Here is a 17,580-nt window from a genome sequence, read left to right on the forward strand (position 1 = left end):
GTTTTAATGTTGTATTTAAAAACAAAAGTTATTTACATTTTACAGGTTAAACTAGTGTGCAGAAGTAGTGACCATGCGTGGCTAAGTATAATGAATACAAAAGTTTCCATAAAAGTGATGAACAGAATCGTTGACAAAAGGCAGCCTTGGCAGAGTCCAACCCAAGTACTTTTTCACACAGGGCCCAAGTAACTTTGAATCATTTTTTTTCCAACCAACAAATAAAATGACTATTTAAAAACTGCATTTTAAAGTTTACTTGTGATGCACTTATCTGATATTTACATTTGATTTATAATCTTAAACACTTAAGTATACCATACAAAAACATGTGAGTTAACTGGGAAAGGCTTCGGGTCGGAAAGGCTTCAGCTCACCCGTGACCCAAATTAGGATATTGGAAATGGATGGATTTCAATATCGCGGCACGGTGGTCGACGGGTTAGCACGTCCGCCTCACAGTTCAGAGGTCGTGGGTTCGACTGTGTGAAGTTTGCATGATCTCCCCGTCCTGCGTGGGTTTTCTTCTCCGGTACTCCGGTTTCCTCCCACATTCCAAGAACATGCATGGTAAGTTGATTGGACTCTCTAAATTGCCCCTAGGTGTGATTGTGAGTGCGGATGTTTGTCTCTGTGTGCCCTGCAATTGGCTGGCAACCAATTCAGGGTGTCCCCCGCCTACTGCCCGAAGACAGCTCGCATAGGCTCCAGCACGCCCGCGACCTTATGAAGATAAGCGGTAAAGATAATGGATGGATGGATGGATTTCAATATCATAACAGCATGATCCAAGATAATTCATGTCAATATTTTACAGAAGAAATCTTTTTGAGCCAGTAGAAGGCGTGGCTTACACACATGATGCGAATGATCAAAACTGGTATCTCTTCCTCAATTTGAGCCAGGAAAAACCCTGAATGTGCCAACTATTATAATACATGTTTAGACATAGTCCACCAAAGGTAAACAATGCGCTAACTTCTAATGTCACCAAGTCCTCATATCACTCAGTAATAATTTGGGTGCATGACAAGTACATATTTGAGAAGATGCTGGAGGTAAAAGGGCGGATACATCTTTCAAGGACTGCGTAACCATAATGATGCGGTCACATCCCTGGTACTGCCATGTTATGTTTACTGTGTAATATCGTCTTGAGCGAGTATTCTTTTTTATCTGTGCGAAATGGTGTCAACGACTAAACGAGTTCTTGAGTAGAAGCACCTGCCTACCATGCCTTTTGCATATATTCAAACAGATTTAAAGGTTGTAAAACTGAATATAATGCTGTGGAAAATTTTTTGATTATTCATGTTCAGGATACAAATCACAATATTAAATAAAATTGGACATGCTGCAAAATTACATGGTGACAAGTGCAGTTCTCTCAAGTGGCTGTGCATATGTGCGTCCAAATCATTAATTCATTAGGAAATGTGTCTAGATACTGTTGCTTAAATAACGTAAAAAAACCAGAATCCAGTCCTCTAACGTTTGGTTTTCCATGCTGGCTGTAAATCAAACTTCTCTATGGTGGACATTGGGCTCCACCAAGGCTGGCATTAAACAGCTTTTGCTGGAGTAGTTCACAGTTCACTGTGAAATTGCCGGGATGAGAACCACTACTTCCAAATCTCGGCCATGGTTCTTGGTTGCATACAAAAAAAATCATCTGGATCCAGATACATTTTTTAAGTAGACCTAGTGGTGGTCGATATGGCAAAAATATCATATCATGATTTTTTTTTAAATAAAAAAATCACAGCTGACCTGTTTTCTGAATCTGAGCCGTGATTGGTCGTTGTGAGCAGTTGTGATGTCATTTTCAGTCGACAGAAGACAAGACAAAATGGCCGCCCCCAGAGATGGCTAAAAATGAGTGCATTTTGCTGCTTAAATTATATTCTACAAACGCAAAGTTAATCAGAATGCCGTCTTTCAACTAGTGGGCCTGCTGGGAACATATTCTTGAAAAAAATATGTTTGGGTTGACTTCCACTTTAAACATATTGTCTTTATAGTGAATTCAGTTTAATATTGTTTGAAAATGATTTGCAAATCAATGTATTCTGTTTTCATTTACATTTTACACAATGTTTGTTGCAATTGGGGTTTGTATTTTTCTGATGGTGAATAACTCCTTATTAACTTTTATATCCAAACAAACGTCCTAGTATTACTGTATTTGAATCAGCTGCTGACACGTTCACACCTTGTGCTAGGGCACTACATGGATGCACTCCTGCCTGTGGTTAGCACGTCTGTCTCACAGTGTTCCTGATTTTGAATCTTAGCTTGGACCTTTCTGTGTGAATCAATAATGTTCGCCGCCCCCTGCTCGCATGTATTTTCTCCAGGTCTTCTGGTTACGTCCCATATTCCAAAGACATTCGTACATGTCAGGTTAATTGAAGAGCTAGAGTTTAAAAACAGGAAGATCTATTTCATTTGGGCAAACATTTCGGTGATTGTGGACTTCTATTTTGTTCAACTCGGTCAACCGGTTCCTCACAATTATCTTATGCAAGCACCAAAGCATATTAAACTAGCATTAACTTTTTGAGCAGGACTGACGAGGAATCATTCGTTTGCTCCTCAACAGAGCGATTTTCCACTTTCTCACTCGGAAAATGGGTTTTGGAGAGATTCTAACGACCATTGGAGAATTTGGAATTTTCCAGAAGCTCATTCTTGTTGGATTATCCTTTCCAAATGTATTATTTCCTCTTGCTATGTGTAATTTTCTTTTCATTGAGTCAGATCCAAATCATCATTGTAACACAGACTGGATTCTCAAGGTGGCTCCCAACCTGACGTTGGAGGAGCAGCTGAGCCTGACCATACCTCTGGCGCTGAATGGTTCTTTCAGCAAGTGTCACATGTTTGTTCCAGTTAACTGGGACATCGGAACCATCAGGGAGCATGGACTCAATGAGACCACAGTGTGCCAGAATGGTTGGGTGTACTACGACACTATGTATGAAGCAACAATAGTCACAGATGTAAGTTACTGTATGCATTGTTTGCTATTCCAGTAACTACTCCCGAGGCATGTTTTCAATACAATACACATTTAAATACATATAATAGCATTAGAGAGAGCAAGAGCAACAGACAACACAAAAACACGCGACAACCACTGTAAGAGTGTACAGATACCTCTTATGTGTTTACCGTGAACAAATCCTGTCTTTTCAAAACTAACAAACGTATCATCTCACAATATACATCAATAATCATTGCCAAAGACGTGCATTATAAAATAAACCTACAGCCGTCACTTTCTGTTGGTGTAAAAAGCAGGATTGAAGAGCGTTTGACATTTCACAATCTTGAGCAAAAACTAGGCTGAGCAGCACTTCCAATATTGTTTTTTTCCTTCGAATTTACATTGTGTCAAACTAAATATTGTGCCACTATCTTGTGGTTGACAGTGGAATGATACCAAAAATCAACAGCAGGCAGAATAAAATAGAGATATAAACAGCACAAAAAAATCTGCGAAATAGCAGGACAGAAAACCCTGAACTGGTGATGAAGGGAGTGTTACTGTATGTTGGAAAAATTATGGTAATTCAGTGACTTTTTCTTTGCAGTTTGATCTCGTCTGTGATAAGTCCTTCATGCCTGCTATTGTGAAGATGATCTTTGTGGCTGGCATAGTCTTTGGTTGTGTTATGTTTGGGCCTTTTCTGGAATCGTAAGTATCAAAACATACTCTATGGTCAAAAGTAGGTTGACCATATTTGGGTTTTCCAAAGCTCGGACATGGGCATTTTGAGATTATTGTTTGTATTTCTCAATTCCACTTGTTGGGACAATTGCATTGATGTGGCTCTGTACACTGCAGGATGCCATCACTGTAGGAAATGGACATTGTGGGAAATGTAGTTTATGGTCTTTAGACTTAATATGGGACCGCTGCAGAGCAATCAGTGCCACGTTTTTGTTTTATATACGAAATAAATGACTAATTAGCTGATCTGTCAATTCTAGATTTGGACGTCAGAGAGCTACACAGATTCTAATTTTGGTCCTGCTAATATGCACTGTTGTTGCCGGTGCATCTCCAAATATGTATGTATACCTTGTGGCACAGTTCCTGCTTGCAGTTGCCCAAGCAGGTTATAGAATCAACTCCATCATATTAGGTATGACTTCTAACAGGTTGGTTGTTCTGGTCTTTGAACTTCATTTGTGTCCTCCGTAACAAATAAGATACATGTGTAATGGGGTATCATATCTAACTTCATGTTTCAAGTGGGATTCAATTAAAGTCAAATATCATGACAACTGTTTCTCAAAACAACTGCAACGCCAACCTGCTACCCCTATGTGTGATGGCACCCACGCCAAAGCCACACTAAACATGACCGCAACCCTAGTGAGGATAAATGGTTCAGAAAATGGTTGGATGGTCACACATGATATCCTGGCTATATTTCATTTGAGTGTTGATAGTAAAAATATCTTTGCAGGTACAGAGTGGACAGGGACCACCAAAAGATCCCTTGGCTCATGTTTAAACCAGTTGTCGTATGCTCTTGGAGAATGTATCATGGCTGGACTGGTATATGTAATTCGTAACTGGAGAACAACACAATATGCGACAGCAGCGGCGTATTCTCTTTTCGCCCTCTACATGTGGTATGTGAGGTGAAAAAGTCTCCACAATTGTCTGCGTAAATCACGTTTTGGCAGGCAAGTTACTCTGACATTTGGCATTACCAAAGGTGGATTCCTGAATCAGCAAGATGGTTGTTGAGTCAAGGAAGAATCCAGGAAGCAAAGAAATTGATCTGGAAAGTTTCGGCTTTAAATAAACGGGAAATCCCACAAAATATACTGGATTGTATGGTGAGTTTTGATTAAAAATGATATTGATAATAATAATAATAATTATGATGATGATGATGATGATAATGATGATGATAATAAAAATAAATAGCTAGACAGGGCCAGTGCTTATCCTCAGTGTAATTATTTGATGCCCTCTTGAATCACACAGTTACAGGAATGTGAGAGTAAAGACACTGAAAATGGAGCAATGAAAGTCATTTTTTCTTCATCGATCTTACTGAAACATGCACTCCTAATATGCTTTATCTGGTAAGAGAAAACACATGATCTATTTCTTCCATTCTTTTCCTTTTAATGTAATTGTTGTATCATGTTTCCCCGAATAGGTCTTCAATATTTGTAGCCCACTATTGCCTTACTTTCAATGTGGGTTACTTTGGTTTAAGCATTTTCCTGGTTGAATTAATATTTGGTGCATCAGATATGCTGGCACATCTCCTCTGCATCTATTTCTTGGAGTTATTGGGGAGAAAATTGTCCCTGATTATAACACTTCTGGCAAGCAGTTTTTTTTGCCTTTTACACCTGGCTTTCTCTCAAGGTGACTTCTTCATCATTTACTGAAATATTTTTATGCATGGATATTTTATGTTTATTTTATTATCCATGAACTCTCATTCCAGACAATGCTGTTGCCATTACTTCTCTTGTAACTACAGGGAGGTTTTTCTTGAACTGGGCTTTTTCAATATGTATAGTCTACTCTCAGGAGTTGTTTCCTACTTCGATCAGGTAAGCAAACCTTTCATACATAGCATGTAACCTACTTATTATAGGGTGACAGGGAATGTGACGCCTCTGAGCTGAATTTGGGCCAGCGGCGTTGTATACGCCAATTAATATTGGCTAATGAATTACCGACCACTTCCGTTGACAGCAACTCGGAGAGGCGGTCGAGTGAATGACAGCATTTTTCCTCCTTTGGTACATATGAAATTGTAAATATCGTTAGATATTGTTGTAAAACAAAATATATTAGTACTGTATATTTTATGTCATAGAGGTGGGTGGCTGTCTCTCGGTGCTTTAAAGAGGAAATCAACCCAAACATATTCTTTTCAAGAATATGTTCCTAGCACAACACAACTTGAGCCTCTGCACTTGTTTTCGTATTTTGTTTGAAATGAAACATGTTTCATTTGTTCTAAATTACATTATGTTCAATTGTCTTACGTTTGATTAATATTTATCTGAAGCGCTTTGTTTCGGCTGCATTTGTTTTGCTCTATAAATAAGATGAAGTTGAGCCGAGTTGAGTTAATGTTTCTAGGATTCATAGTGGATGTTTAGCCATGAAGCTGTCAGGACACATTTTGGTGGCGTGATTGCTAAACTCGCACTGTCATGTTGTTCCAATAAAGCCTTATTGCTTGGGTCACTAACGTGATTCCCACGGGCACCAGGTAGCCCCCAAGCACCATATGAGTAGCCCGTCTGCCTATTCTAAAAATAGTGCTTTACCAGTGATGGGACATCATTTGATAGTGTAAGAACTGCAAGAGATTTATAGAACTGCTGCTGTATGTTTGTTTCCTCGTAATTATTTTAAGAAATGATTAACATGATCAGTTTATTCACATAAATTAATATATTTATGAATAATAACATTATTAAAGTTATTATGAACAAATTTCTTATTTCAGAAGTGTGTATCAAACTGGTAGCCCCTCACATTAATCAGCACCGTTTTGTACTTCATTTTCCACGAATCTCTCTCCTCAGGCAAACAGCCTTTGGCTTAGTATGCATCGTATCACGAGCAGCTTCACTCCTTTCTCCACCAATCAACATGCTGGCTGTTTACTACTGGTCCATGCCCATCATCATCTTTAGCATTCCTACAGTGATTAGTGGAGCTCTGGTGTTCCTCCTTCCTGAAACCAGGAGTAAAGAACTTCCTGATTTTGCCTGTGATTTCCAGGGCCAACCAGTAAGCTAAATAAGGGAACTGTTGTTGTGTGGCAACGTGTATTCAGATGTTTTCTAGGTCATTAACAGTCGACTAACCTGACCTCAAAACGGTTTTGAAGGTAAAACATGTGCGTCAGTCTGAGCCACAATTCACTGTTAACAAAACAAAACAAAAATACAGCATAAAGTGCTGATTCAAATTCGAGCTGTTAGTGGTGATAAGACCTGATTGATTCACAGAATCGATCTGGTATTTTTAAAATTAGGTAGCTAATTTCAAATTGGAGCTTCATAAGGAACACATAACAACAGAGTTACAGTATTTATTTTTTCATTTGTTTATTTATTGCGTATGAGTATATTGAAGTAGCTGGTCAGACATTTGCTGTTTTTTAATAATGGATGACTCAAATTGAAATTGCCAGTAAATACGTTATGAAATAAAAACCACAAACTTTGTATGTTTGTTAATACCTATTACTTTAAAAAAAAACATTCATAGATAAAATGCTATTTTATGTCAATCTTTTCTATCTTATAATTTCTATGTTCACAGAGGCTATTTTTCGCTCAGACAACATAACTTTTTGGGGAAACCTTGTACCTAATCTATGCTGTTTGGCCTGCGCATGTCAGTGATGTACGTACGTATTGTTACTCCAAGCTCATGCAGCTATAAATTGAAGATTGCATTTATTTTGTTACTTACTTCATAACCGTATTTATCAATATGAACAACTCCAACAGCAACAGTAGTTACCGCCGCTTAAACCGAAGGAGCGATACTGCACTCTCCTCTACTGTTTGTGATGCCGCCTCATCATAATGCCTTGTATTTAGGGGTGTAAAGAGGGCGGTATCCACCTCGAGGGTGGGAGTGGGTATGGGCCATCCACAGTCAATGAAAAATTCTTGTAGGCATTTCTGTTTGTTTGAACTCAAAGATATTTTATTACTGTTAAAGTGGTCACAAGCTATCTTTTCACCTCACTTGTTTCCTTTTCAATGAAAAATATTTTTTCTTCTGTTTGATGTCTCTACAGAAAACCATAAAAACAGCAAGTGACTCCAGGCAGCCCGAACACAACAGCACAAAGTCAACCAAACTTTAGTTTACATATCGCCAGCCTTTTAAAATAATGGCCTATGTCATATTTTGACAAAATTAATTTTTTTACTTAAACATCTCCTCAGGATGCTGGTAACCTCTGATAAAATTGCCTCCATCCTTAGTTAAACAGATCATTCAATTTTACGCCTGTAATGAAATTATTAATACATATAAAATAATCAGAATGTGGTTTTAAGTGGTTTCACATGTTTGCATGTTCTCTGCTTGACTCAGATTAAGATTTTGAAGATTACATCTTTGATTTACAGAACCTCTTTCCGGATTCTGACGGACTCAGACTTTGATTCCCGTGGTTCCTCCCTTAGTAGATTGTCTAGTGCAGGCCTAGCCAACCTGCGGCTAGCTAGCCGCATGCGGCTTTCTCCCCAAGGGGACCTGGCCAGTTTCATGCAGCTCCTGAAGCCCTTTCCAAAAATGATTTTAGCTGGGCACATTACGTCGTCAACCGCATTTGTTGTGTATGTGTTGAGGGGTGTCGAGCACAGGATGGTGCTAAAAGTTCCTTGCTATCACCCTGGTTTTGGTTTGCTGCAAAATAACGGGCCGTTTGCCTTAAAATGTAAATTTTCTTGCAAGTGTAGCATTTAAGTGTCACAAACAAAACAAAAGTAAGCAAAAGTCAACTGTGTACGCTCGGAGTTATAGTACATTAATCTTCGGATTAAAAAAGAAAAAAAAAAGAATAGAACTAATGTGTATTGAAGCACATGTTTATTATGGAAACTTTCAACACATTTAGTGGCCCCCCTGTGTTAGCGTGGCTTCGCAATCAATCTTCGGGCGAGACAGCTCACTTATATGTCACCACGATGTGCCGTCGTCTGGTGGGGAGCAGTGTCCGTGGTTTGGACTACCACTTCGCCCAAATTCCAACCCTCAACATATCAGAGATAAGTTGCCCTCCAAATTTAAGCAACTCAGTATGTACAGAAAAGGAAACTAACAAGGTGATTATTTTATTCATTGTAATTGTCTTTTTCTATACCTGTTGACCAGAGTGTTCCTGTGTTTCTAGCAAGGAATCACTGTCAGTAGGCAGTATCACAATTCTAATGCTGTAAATAAGAAATATGATACTGTCAAATTAGTGAACAGACCGTACCGTGAACTTTCCGGCAATACAGTGAGGCTGACTGCAGTGCTGCGAGCTTTCACACGCTATAGAAATATCATACCGTGACATCAGTACCATGATAAAACCAAACCGTGAGCTAAGCTGTTCGATTTTGCCTAACAAGAAAATCCCGATTATTTTCTCTCAAACCCGATTACGATTAGGATTTCTTTGTAAAATAAAAAAATTATGAAAAATGAAGTATTTTGAATGTCATGTCATCTTCCAAACCGCTTATCCTATACAGGGTCGCAGGGAATTGCTGGAGCCTATCCCAGCCGTCAATGGGCGAAGGCAGACTACACCCCGAACTGGTCGCCAGCCAGTCGCAGGGCACATATAGACACTGTCACTGAGCGGGAATCGATCCCACGCTGCCCGCACACAACTCAGGCGTGTGTACCACTACACTATCAGTGGACCTTATTTTGAATGTCTTTTATTTGAACTTAATTTTTCTTTGAACTCAAAATGCCAGTCAATTTAACGTAATACACGCAGAACAATCCATTGGGATGAACAACATTTTACTTACACAATAGATTTCAGATCTGTTCTTAATTAAACCAATAATGAAAGATGAAAGGGCATATCCCATCTGAAATGAAATCATCAACATGAGAGAAGGTAGACAGTCAATTCTGTAAACCAAACAGTCTGTCAGCAAGTCATTTTGCCAACCAGCTAGTGACTAGCCTTTCACCTTTCTCCCTGGTATTACTTAAACATAAATCAATGTTTAGTGCAAAACTGTCACTCAATAATACAATGCACTGTCAAGTACGGATGCACCGCCAGAGGTCCGTTGTAGAGTTGATAAAAAGGGACGCCTTTCACGTTGAGTTACTTGCTCGCCGGTTGTATTTTACATGCGGGGCACACACTACACTGCAGATCTATATTTGCCCGATTTATTAACTAAACGCTCACTTGCCTGAGCAAATAGCAGAATCGCCGGTAGCCATGGATGGTGTTGTAGTTTTTCCGGTATGCGCGCTCGTGGGAGGAAGCGGAAATACAGAGGAAACTACGGTGGATTAAATACACCAAAAATAAAAAAATCGAACAATTTGAACATTTTTAACATCGTTTTATCCAGAAAAGTCAGTTTCGGTTCAAAATCGCTTAATCGAGCAGCCCTACCGTGAGCTTTTGATATTGTTACAGCGGGTTTGTCAGATGAAAATTTGCACTTGCCGTTTCCCCCTCTTCCCCTCCCAAAACTACCATACGATTGCTGAGGAGGCAGATAAGGTTTTTAATCGCCAACACTTGGTCCCTGCGCTAAGTTCCAACCAGAACACCTGGGTTCCGCCGCCACCCCCGGAGGACATAACAAACAACGCAGCCGCGGTGACGGCCCCCGCCAACTTGACGACGGGTTGTATTCCTGCATTTCAACATTTGGTGCCAAGACCAATCAGTGTCGTGAACCCTGCAGTTTGAAAGGGCCACGGAAACACCATGGCCGGCGCAATTGTGACCGGTGGGTTGAAATGAGCAGGAGCAGCTAGCACCCGGCAGCTATGGGTGCTGGCCGTCGCTGCAAGCTGGTGTTTATAACCGACACTAAATGCGGCCGACGTCTGCTGATTGACTCAGCCCAGTATCCTGCCAGCAACAGGCAGGGGCCACGATCTCCTCCAAGGTAGACCTGGTGCGCGGTTACCATCAAGCACCAGCAACACGCAGGATGTACCAAAGACTCCGGTCATCGCACCCTCCAGCCTTTTCGAATTCCTGCTGATGTTTTTGGGCTTCAAGGGGGCAGCGCAGACGTTTCAGCGCCTTAAGGACTTATGTGACACGCTGTTCTTGTTTGCCGTTTGTCTAGTTGAAGGACATGCTGGTGGCCAGCGTATATACAGCATGCCACCTTACACACACACTCGTGACTCAGCGAGCATGGCCTCATCATCAACCCAGCCAAGTGCCAGTTTGGTTTGTCAGCAATGACCTTTCTCGGACACGCCACGCCACAGGGAGCTCTCCCCCTTTTCGCCAGTGTGGACACAGTTGCCAGTTTTCCACGCCTCTCCACTGTGAAGTCCCTGCAGGAGTTCTTGGGCATGGTTAACTTTTGTAACCGGTTCTTTCCCCACGCAGCAGGCAGGGGAAATATATATATGCAGTATATGGCTGGACAATTTATCGAAATTTTATCCTGATTTTGATTTTGGCTTCTGTCAATCTTTAAAACGTTATAATCGAAGAACAATTAATGTGCAGAACGGCACGGCATGTTTACAATTTGTCAGTGTTGGAAAAGTACCCGGAATGCATTTGCTTGCGTAGCAAGCGTGTAACAAATGTAATTCTGCCATCCCTAAACATCCTTTCAGCTTTTTAATGACACCCCAGTTAGTTGACTAGATAAAACTAGACACTGAACAAAATAATTACTATCTAATTCTTACATGGCGGCACGGTGGTCGACTGGTTAGCACGTCCGCCTCACAGTTCAGAGGTCGTGGGTTCGATCCCGGCTCCGGACTCCCTGTGTGGAGTTTGCATGTTCTCCCCGTGCCTGCGTGGGTTTTCTCCGGGTACTCCGGTTTCCTCCCACATTCCAAAAACATGCATGGTAAGTTGATTGGATACTCTAAATTGCCCCTAGGTGTGATTGTGAGTGCGGATGTTTGTCTCTGTGTGCCCTGCGATTGGCTGGCAACCAGTTCAGGGTGTCCCCCGCCTACTGCCCAAAGACAGCTGGGACAGGCTCCAGCACGCCCCGTGACCCTTGTGAGGATAAGCGGTACAGATAATGGATGGATGGATGGATGGATAATTCTTACATTTGGCCCAAGGGATCTTTTTGTACTGGAGTGTCACAAATGAGAAATTATTTCAATAAAAGGAATAAAAGAACCAATTGACCTATACAGAGCAACCAAAGGTTGTGGCATGAACACACAAGCTTCGGATAGCTTGGATGTTGAAGAAACTTTATGTTGGAAATAGATAATATACTTAAGGAGGTAGAACTATACATGCTTATTAAATTAGCTTAGTTGCTTTCACCAAAGGTTATTTATTTGATAGACTTCTAAAGTCATGATTAACTTTAAGATGTTTTATTAGGCATAAAGCAAAAAGTTGGCTGTGTTAATTGATTATGGGTTGCACGATCCAAGCCACAAACGAAACAAACAATTGTTGGTCTCAGTCCAAGATATCCATTTTTATTTTCCTTGTCATCTGTGGTGGTGAGTTTGTCCCTTGTGTATCTTTGTTTACTTGGTTTCTGTTTTTGGGCCTTTTTTTTCCTTCACAGTTTATTAGTATTTTTGATCGTACACCCCATTACTTTTGTTTGGCTTTTTGCAATAAATAGATGATTTTATTTGGATTTTTTTTATTCCCCCGCACTCCAATGTGCTGCTCCCTCGCCGTCATACATAAAAGCAATGTAGTATTAAATGAGATTTAAAAGGTTGGTCTTAGTAAAGACATCTGGTAAATTGAAGTCCCAAAAAATGAGGCATTGACTAATCGAATCATGTCAACCTTGTAGTTTTAAACCAACAAATATGTAGAGTACTGTCCATTAAACATTAACTCATTGAGTGTTAAATATTCAGTTGCCTGAACTGTAACACAGCAATCTTCCATTTTGTGTTATATGTCAAAAAATGGGCTTTGGGGAGATTCTCACGACCATTGGAGAATTTGGAATTTTTCAGAAGCTGATTCTTTTAGGGCTAACGTTTCCCAATTTTTTCCTGCCTATATGTTTTTCTAGTTTTCTTTTCATCCAGTCAGATCCAGATCGCCATTGTAACACAGACTGGATTCGCAAGGTTGCTCCCAACCTGACGTTGGATGAGCGGCTGAACCTGACCATTCCTCGGGAGCATAATGATTCTTTCAGCAGGTGTCGCATGTTTGTTCCAGTGGACTGGGACATTGGAACCATCAGGGAGCGTGGACTCAATAAGACCACAGTGTGCCAGAATGGTTGGGTGTACTTAGACACAATGTATGAAGCCACGATAGTCACTGACGTAAGTGACCGTATGCGGTTGGGCTATTATTGTATTATGAATCGAGTCATGCTAAGTCTGTGACTTTTGCTTTGCAGTTTGATCTCGTCTGTGACATGTCCAACATGTCTTCTGTTGTGCAGACAATCTTCATGGCTGGTATACTCTTTGGTTCGATTATTTTTGGCCCTATTCTTGAACCGTAAGTTCTATAGACAAAAGCACTGTGACATACGTGATATGAATTGCAATTCGGATGGACTTCAGTTCCTACTGAATCACATAACGAGCAATTCCTTGTTTCCAACTTTGTGGGACAAGCTAAAGCCAGGGCAGAATTTTAACTGAGGTCCAGATATATAAGTGGATTTGGTTTCAATGCGAACTATTCTCCTGAGCTTTTCAGAGATGGAATGCTATGGATGAAAACAATGTTGTTTTGTACAACCTTTGACCATTTGTGTGAATAATAGAAAGAGCCAGTAAGTCTTTATTTGATTGTCAATCTTTATTTGATTGTCGATTTTAGATTTGGCCGTCTGAAAACCACACTGATGCCAGCAGTGATCCTGTTCGTGTGCAATGTTGTGGCTGGTGCATCTCCAAATTTATACGTTTACATCATTGCACAGTTCCTGGTTGGAGTTGGTCTCGCAGGATATAGAATTAACTCTACTGTTTTAGGTAAGGATAATGACAAAGGTGGGGTGTGTTCCTTTTTCCACATCAAACCTCACGTGTGTGTTGGAAATAAACTAGATGCATTTCCTTTTCCCTCTAATCAGTGTGTTTTAAAATGTACTTGTAGCTACCGAATGGTTAGGAGTGACCAAAAGATCCTATGCCTCCTGTTTGTCCCAAATGTTTGCTGCTCTGGGACAAAGTGTCCTGGCCGGACTGGTCTATGAAATTCGTAACTGGAGAATAATACATCATGGGCTGGCAGCATTCTATGCCGTTGTTGCCCTCTACATTTGGTATGTACTAAAATGTGAAACAGTTCAGTATAATTCAGCCTTTTGGCAGCCAAATCACTCCAATATTTCACATTCTTAAAGGTGGATTCCAGAATCTGTGAGATGGTTGTTGAGTCGAGGACGAATCGAGGAAGCAAAGAGGTTGATCCGGAAAGTTGCAGCTATAAATAAAAAAGAAATCTCTGAGTATATGCTTGACTGCATTGTAAGTTTTGATTCCAATCACATTCCAGCAAACGTTTGACTTTTACCCCTGAGTTTAATGATTTGTTCAACTCCTCTGTTACACTTTTACAGGGACATGAGAAAGAAGAAACACAAACTGGAGCAATGAAGACTATTTTTACCACAGCAATCTTACTGAAATATTTGTTCATTATGTGTTTTGCATGGTAGGTGAAACACAATTCAAAATGTATTTTTTTAAATTATTATTTGTACCTACCATTTCGTCATGGGTGGGCTAAATGTATTGCCTTTTTTTTCAATCTATATGAACTATGGACACGTTTATCCTACATATATTTATATTAAGTTAGCATCAACTACAAAAAAAATCTGAAGTCGTTCAACTCCTAATTGACATATATATATATATATATATATATATATATATATATATATAATGATACACTGATGAATTATAATGCACCCAATGTACACAGTCTATGAAACAGTTGATATGGGTATTGTAAGGGCAAATCGCCCTGGCCCTTGTATCTCCATTCTGCAGGAAATGAGAACTTTAAGAGCACTGTTGGCATGTTGCTAAGTCTCTTTTTTGAAAAATAGTCACTAGATTGGTCAGAAATGTCACTAGCGAAAATAGTAGTAGGCAACACTGCAGACAGGTCGTAGCTCTTTGCTTGCTTGTACCTTCAACACTTGCGCACAACAACATAGGAAACACCACTTTCAAAATAAAAGCGCCACATACACTTTACGTTTTAGTTTGACTTCATGAACATTTTGAGTGCTGGTCACAGACTGTGGATGGGCCATACTTTGCCTAAGTCTGATCTGGAATGCATTGCCCGTGATAAACAGGCGTTCTCTGTATGTTCTATTCGTGTATTGCACCGCTGAGAATTGTGGCAATAGGTTTTTGTTTAAAAATGTCAATTTTGACCTTTCATTTTATTTCCCCTTTTAGGTTTTCAGTAAATCTAGGCTACTTCTGTCTTATTCTCAATGTGGGTAAGTTTGGTTTGGACATCTTTCTGGTTCAGTTCATCTTTGGTATTTCAGAAATACCTGTACACCTCCTCTGCATTTGGGTTTTGGAATTGCTGGGGAGAAAAATATCCCTCATTTTAACACTTCTGACTGGCGGGTTGGTTTGTTTCTTGACCCTGGCTTTCTCATACGGTAATTTTCTTTTCCCTCTCATGAATATGCTTTTGTAGAATGGTTATTGTTTTCAATTCCACTGTATGGACATGAACTCTCTTTGCAGACAATGCTGTTGTTATTACGGCTCTTGTAACGGCAGGGAAGTTCTTTTTGAATGGGGCTACATCGGTATGTATGGTCTACTCTCAAGAGCTGTTTCCCACTGCAGTCAGGTAAGCACAATAGCAACATTTTAGGACTGTTCATCCTGTACAGCAGAGGTGTCAAACTCAAGGCCCGGGCCCATCACATCATTTTGGGTGGCCCGCGAAAGCAAATCAAACGTGTCAACTTCCATAATGCTTGCCGAAATCAGTACCCAAATTTCAAATTGTCATGTGCCATAAATAATAAGAGACATTGCGAACATTTTCTTGTTACGTAACTTGAACAAACTATTATTCTTGACTTCTATTTTTAAAACTAGTGATCCATCAATTTTGTCCTGGACATGTAACAAAATGAGGAGTTGATTAAACAATTTTATGGTCTCATAGTCATAATGGCCCTCCGAGGGAAACTACAATGTGGCCCGCCACAAAAATGAGTTTGACACCCCTGCTGCACAGGGTCACAGGGAAATTGAGTTGATGCGAGAGGAATATCGTATTACTATGTATATTATTGTCATTAATGATTAGTTGTCAAGCTATAGAAGTCTGCATATGTGTATGTAAATGTAGTGTCTGGCACAAAGCTGGTTTAGTTCGATCCATATTTTATGGTGTTTCCATTGTACAGGGTATGAAAAATATCATATACCCAAACCGCCACTACCACTTAGTATTCATTCATTAAGGTGCTACACTCTTTTCGGAAAGTCGTTTATGTTTTACTAAGGTTAATGTTTCAATACAATTCAGTGTACCACATGTTTCATCTTTCACACAGCCACTGGAAATAGAAATGCAATTCAGTCCAACTTGCAGGCCAGCGAGAGCTCAGGATTTCACGACACTACGCTGGCGCGCATGGAAAATGTGGTTGACTCTTGTCAAAACACTACCGCTTTTGTCCACATGGCGCCGTCATAATCAACAAAAACTGACATATGACAGTGTTGCTTTAAAGCTATAGCCTACGCTCATGGAGAGCGCACACTGGCACGGTTATGCGTTACAATGAGCGATTTGAATGGGAAGACAGTAAGTTTGAAAATATTGTGGGTTGTGACAAGAATGACAGGTCGGTTTTCATTCTCCTCAGGCAAACAGCTGTTGGCTTTGGGGCCATAGCGATGAGAGGAGCCGGACTGCTGGCTCCACTGGTCAACATGTTGGCTGTGTACCACGTGTCTATACCTATCATCGTTTTCAGCAGCCTCACCGTGTTCTGTGCAGCTCTAGGTTTCCTTCTGCCTGAAACTAGGAGAAAAGAACTGCCTGATTCTACCAGTGAGGTCCAGGGCAATAGGTAAATCACCGAATGCAACTGCTGTCATGTGCTAGTAGGATTTTAGATGTTCTGTAAATTATTGTTAGTCGTGGACCTGAGCTAAACTGGTCTCGTGTTAAACTTTAGGTAGGTAGACAAACCTGGCAGTCTGAGCCAACCCCTCGTAAAACAATTACTGTTCGTTTAGGAATTTGGATTTTATAAAGTGGAATAAACAACAAGCAAAAGGTATGTTGAGGACCTGCAACAATGTCCTTCGGTTAATGTATAATTATGTAAAATCCCAATTACTAAAAGAATTAACAAAACAGTGTTGTGTTCACGGTATAAAGGAAGTAAAAGATTACATATTCGCTGCATTGGTCTTCAAATGCTTTTATCAAGGTCGTCCTTCAGGCCAAAAATTGGCCCAAGTTTTATTCTTGAATATTACAGCTACTGGTATTCAAACAAGTGTTGTTTCCCCATCCTCTTTGACAGATACAACCTAATCATTGTTTTAAGCGAACAGATGATTTACTTTATATGTTGTCCTTACAGATATTTTACGAAGAAGACAGGAACTGACTTAGGACTGACTCAACAAAAGAGAAGAAAATCTACCAAGCTTTAGTCTATATTGTGTCGTCTGTTGTATGTCTCCAAAGTTACAATATTAAGCACATGAGCAAATGATTTTATTTGGATAATATTGGACTCTGTGACTAAATAAATATGGTCATGCACATTTTGATGAGTTCTTCCTGCCATCTGCTCTCAGAGACTTGTCAAGCTAGGCAAGACTGTAAGTTGACAAAAGTGTTTGTGATATTTTCA

The 17,580-nt window shown here is 40.1% G+C and overlaps 2 protein-coding genes across 2 annotated transcripts; both read left to right on the forward strand.

The window, feature by feature from the left end:
• The first annotated feature begins 2,630 nt into the window (after positions 1-2,630).
• On the forward strand, positions 2,631-8,065 carry LOC147140592 (solute carrier family 22 member 13-like). Its single transcript, XM_086043459.1, has 10 exons — positions 2,631-3,002; positions 3,597-3,700; positions 3,997-4,151; positions 4,479-4,647; positions 4,734-4,857; positions 5,009-5,109; positions 5,187-5,401; positions 5,484-5,592; positions 6,583-6,790; positions 7,815-8,065. Exons 1-10 carry the CDS (start codon positions 2,631-2,633, stop codon positions 7,881-7,883), a joined length of 1,626 nt encoding a protein of 541 aa, XP_085899585.1. The 3' UTR covers positions 7,884-8,065.
• Positions 8,066-12,649: 4,584 nt separating this feature from the next.
• Positions 12,650-17,547, forward strand: LOC147140593 (solute carrier family 22 member 13-like). Its single transcript, XM_086043480.1, has 10 exons — positions 12,650-13,021; positions 13,099-13,202; positions 13,530-13,684; positions 13,809-13,977; positions 14,059-14,182; positions 14,275-14,369; positions 15,131-15,345; positions 15,434-15,542; positions 16,576-16,782; positions 17,305-17,547. The coding sequence occupies exons 1-10, from the start codon at positions 12,650-12,652 to the stop codon at positions 17,375-17,377; spliced, it is 1,623 nt and encodes a 540-aa protein (XP_085899606.1). The 3' UTR covers positions 17,378-17,547.
• The last annotated feature ends 33 nt before the right edge of the window (positions 17,548-17,580 follow it).

Source organism: Filicampus tigris, chromosome 10 (genome assembly GCF_054856515.1).
Source record: "Filicampus tigris isolate MCC_2025a chromosome 10, RoL_Ftig_1.0, whole genome shotgun sequence".
In the NCBI taxonomy this organism is placed as follows: Eukaryota; Metazoa; Chordata; class Actinopteri; order Syngnathiformes; family Syngnathidae; genus Filicampus; species Filicampus tigris.

Excerpts from the sequence above, each read along its gene's own strand:
- LOC147140592 (XM_086043459.1), top strand. The coding sequence starts at position 2,631 with ATGGGTTTTGGAGAGATTCTAACGACCATTGGAGAATTTGGAATTTTC. Across the intron at positions 3,003-3,596 it reads AAGCAACAATAGTCACAGAT|TTTGATCTCGTCTGTGATAA; the intron begins GTAAGTTACTGT and ends TTTTCTTTGCAG. Across the intron at positions 4,152-4,478 it reads AATCAACTCCATCATATTAG|GTACAGAGTGGACAGGGACC; the intron begins GTATGACTTCTA and ends ATATCTTTGCAG.
- LOC147140593 (XM_086043480.1), top strand. The coding sequence starts at position 12,650 with ATGGGCTTTGGGGAGATTCTCACGACCATTGGAGAATTTGGAATTTTT. Across the intron at positions 14,370-15,130 it reads TTCATTATGTGTTTTGCATG|GTTTTCAGTAAATCTAGGCT; the intron begins GTAGGTGAAACA and ends TTCCCCTTTTAG. Across the intron at positions 15,346-15,433 it reads GACCCTGGCTTTCTCATACG|ACAATGCTGTTGTTATTACG; the intron begins GTAATTTTCTTT and ends CTCTCTTTGCAG.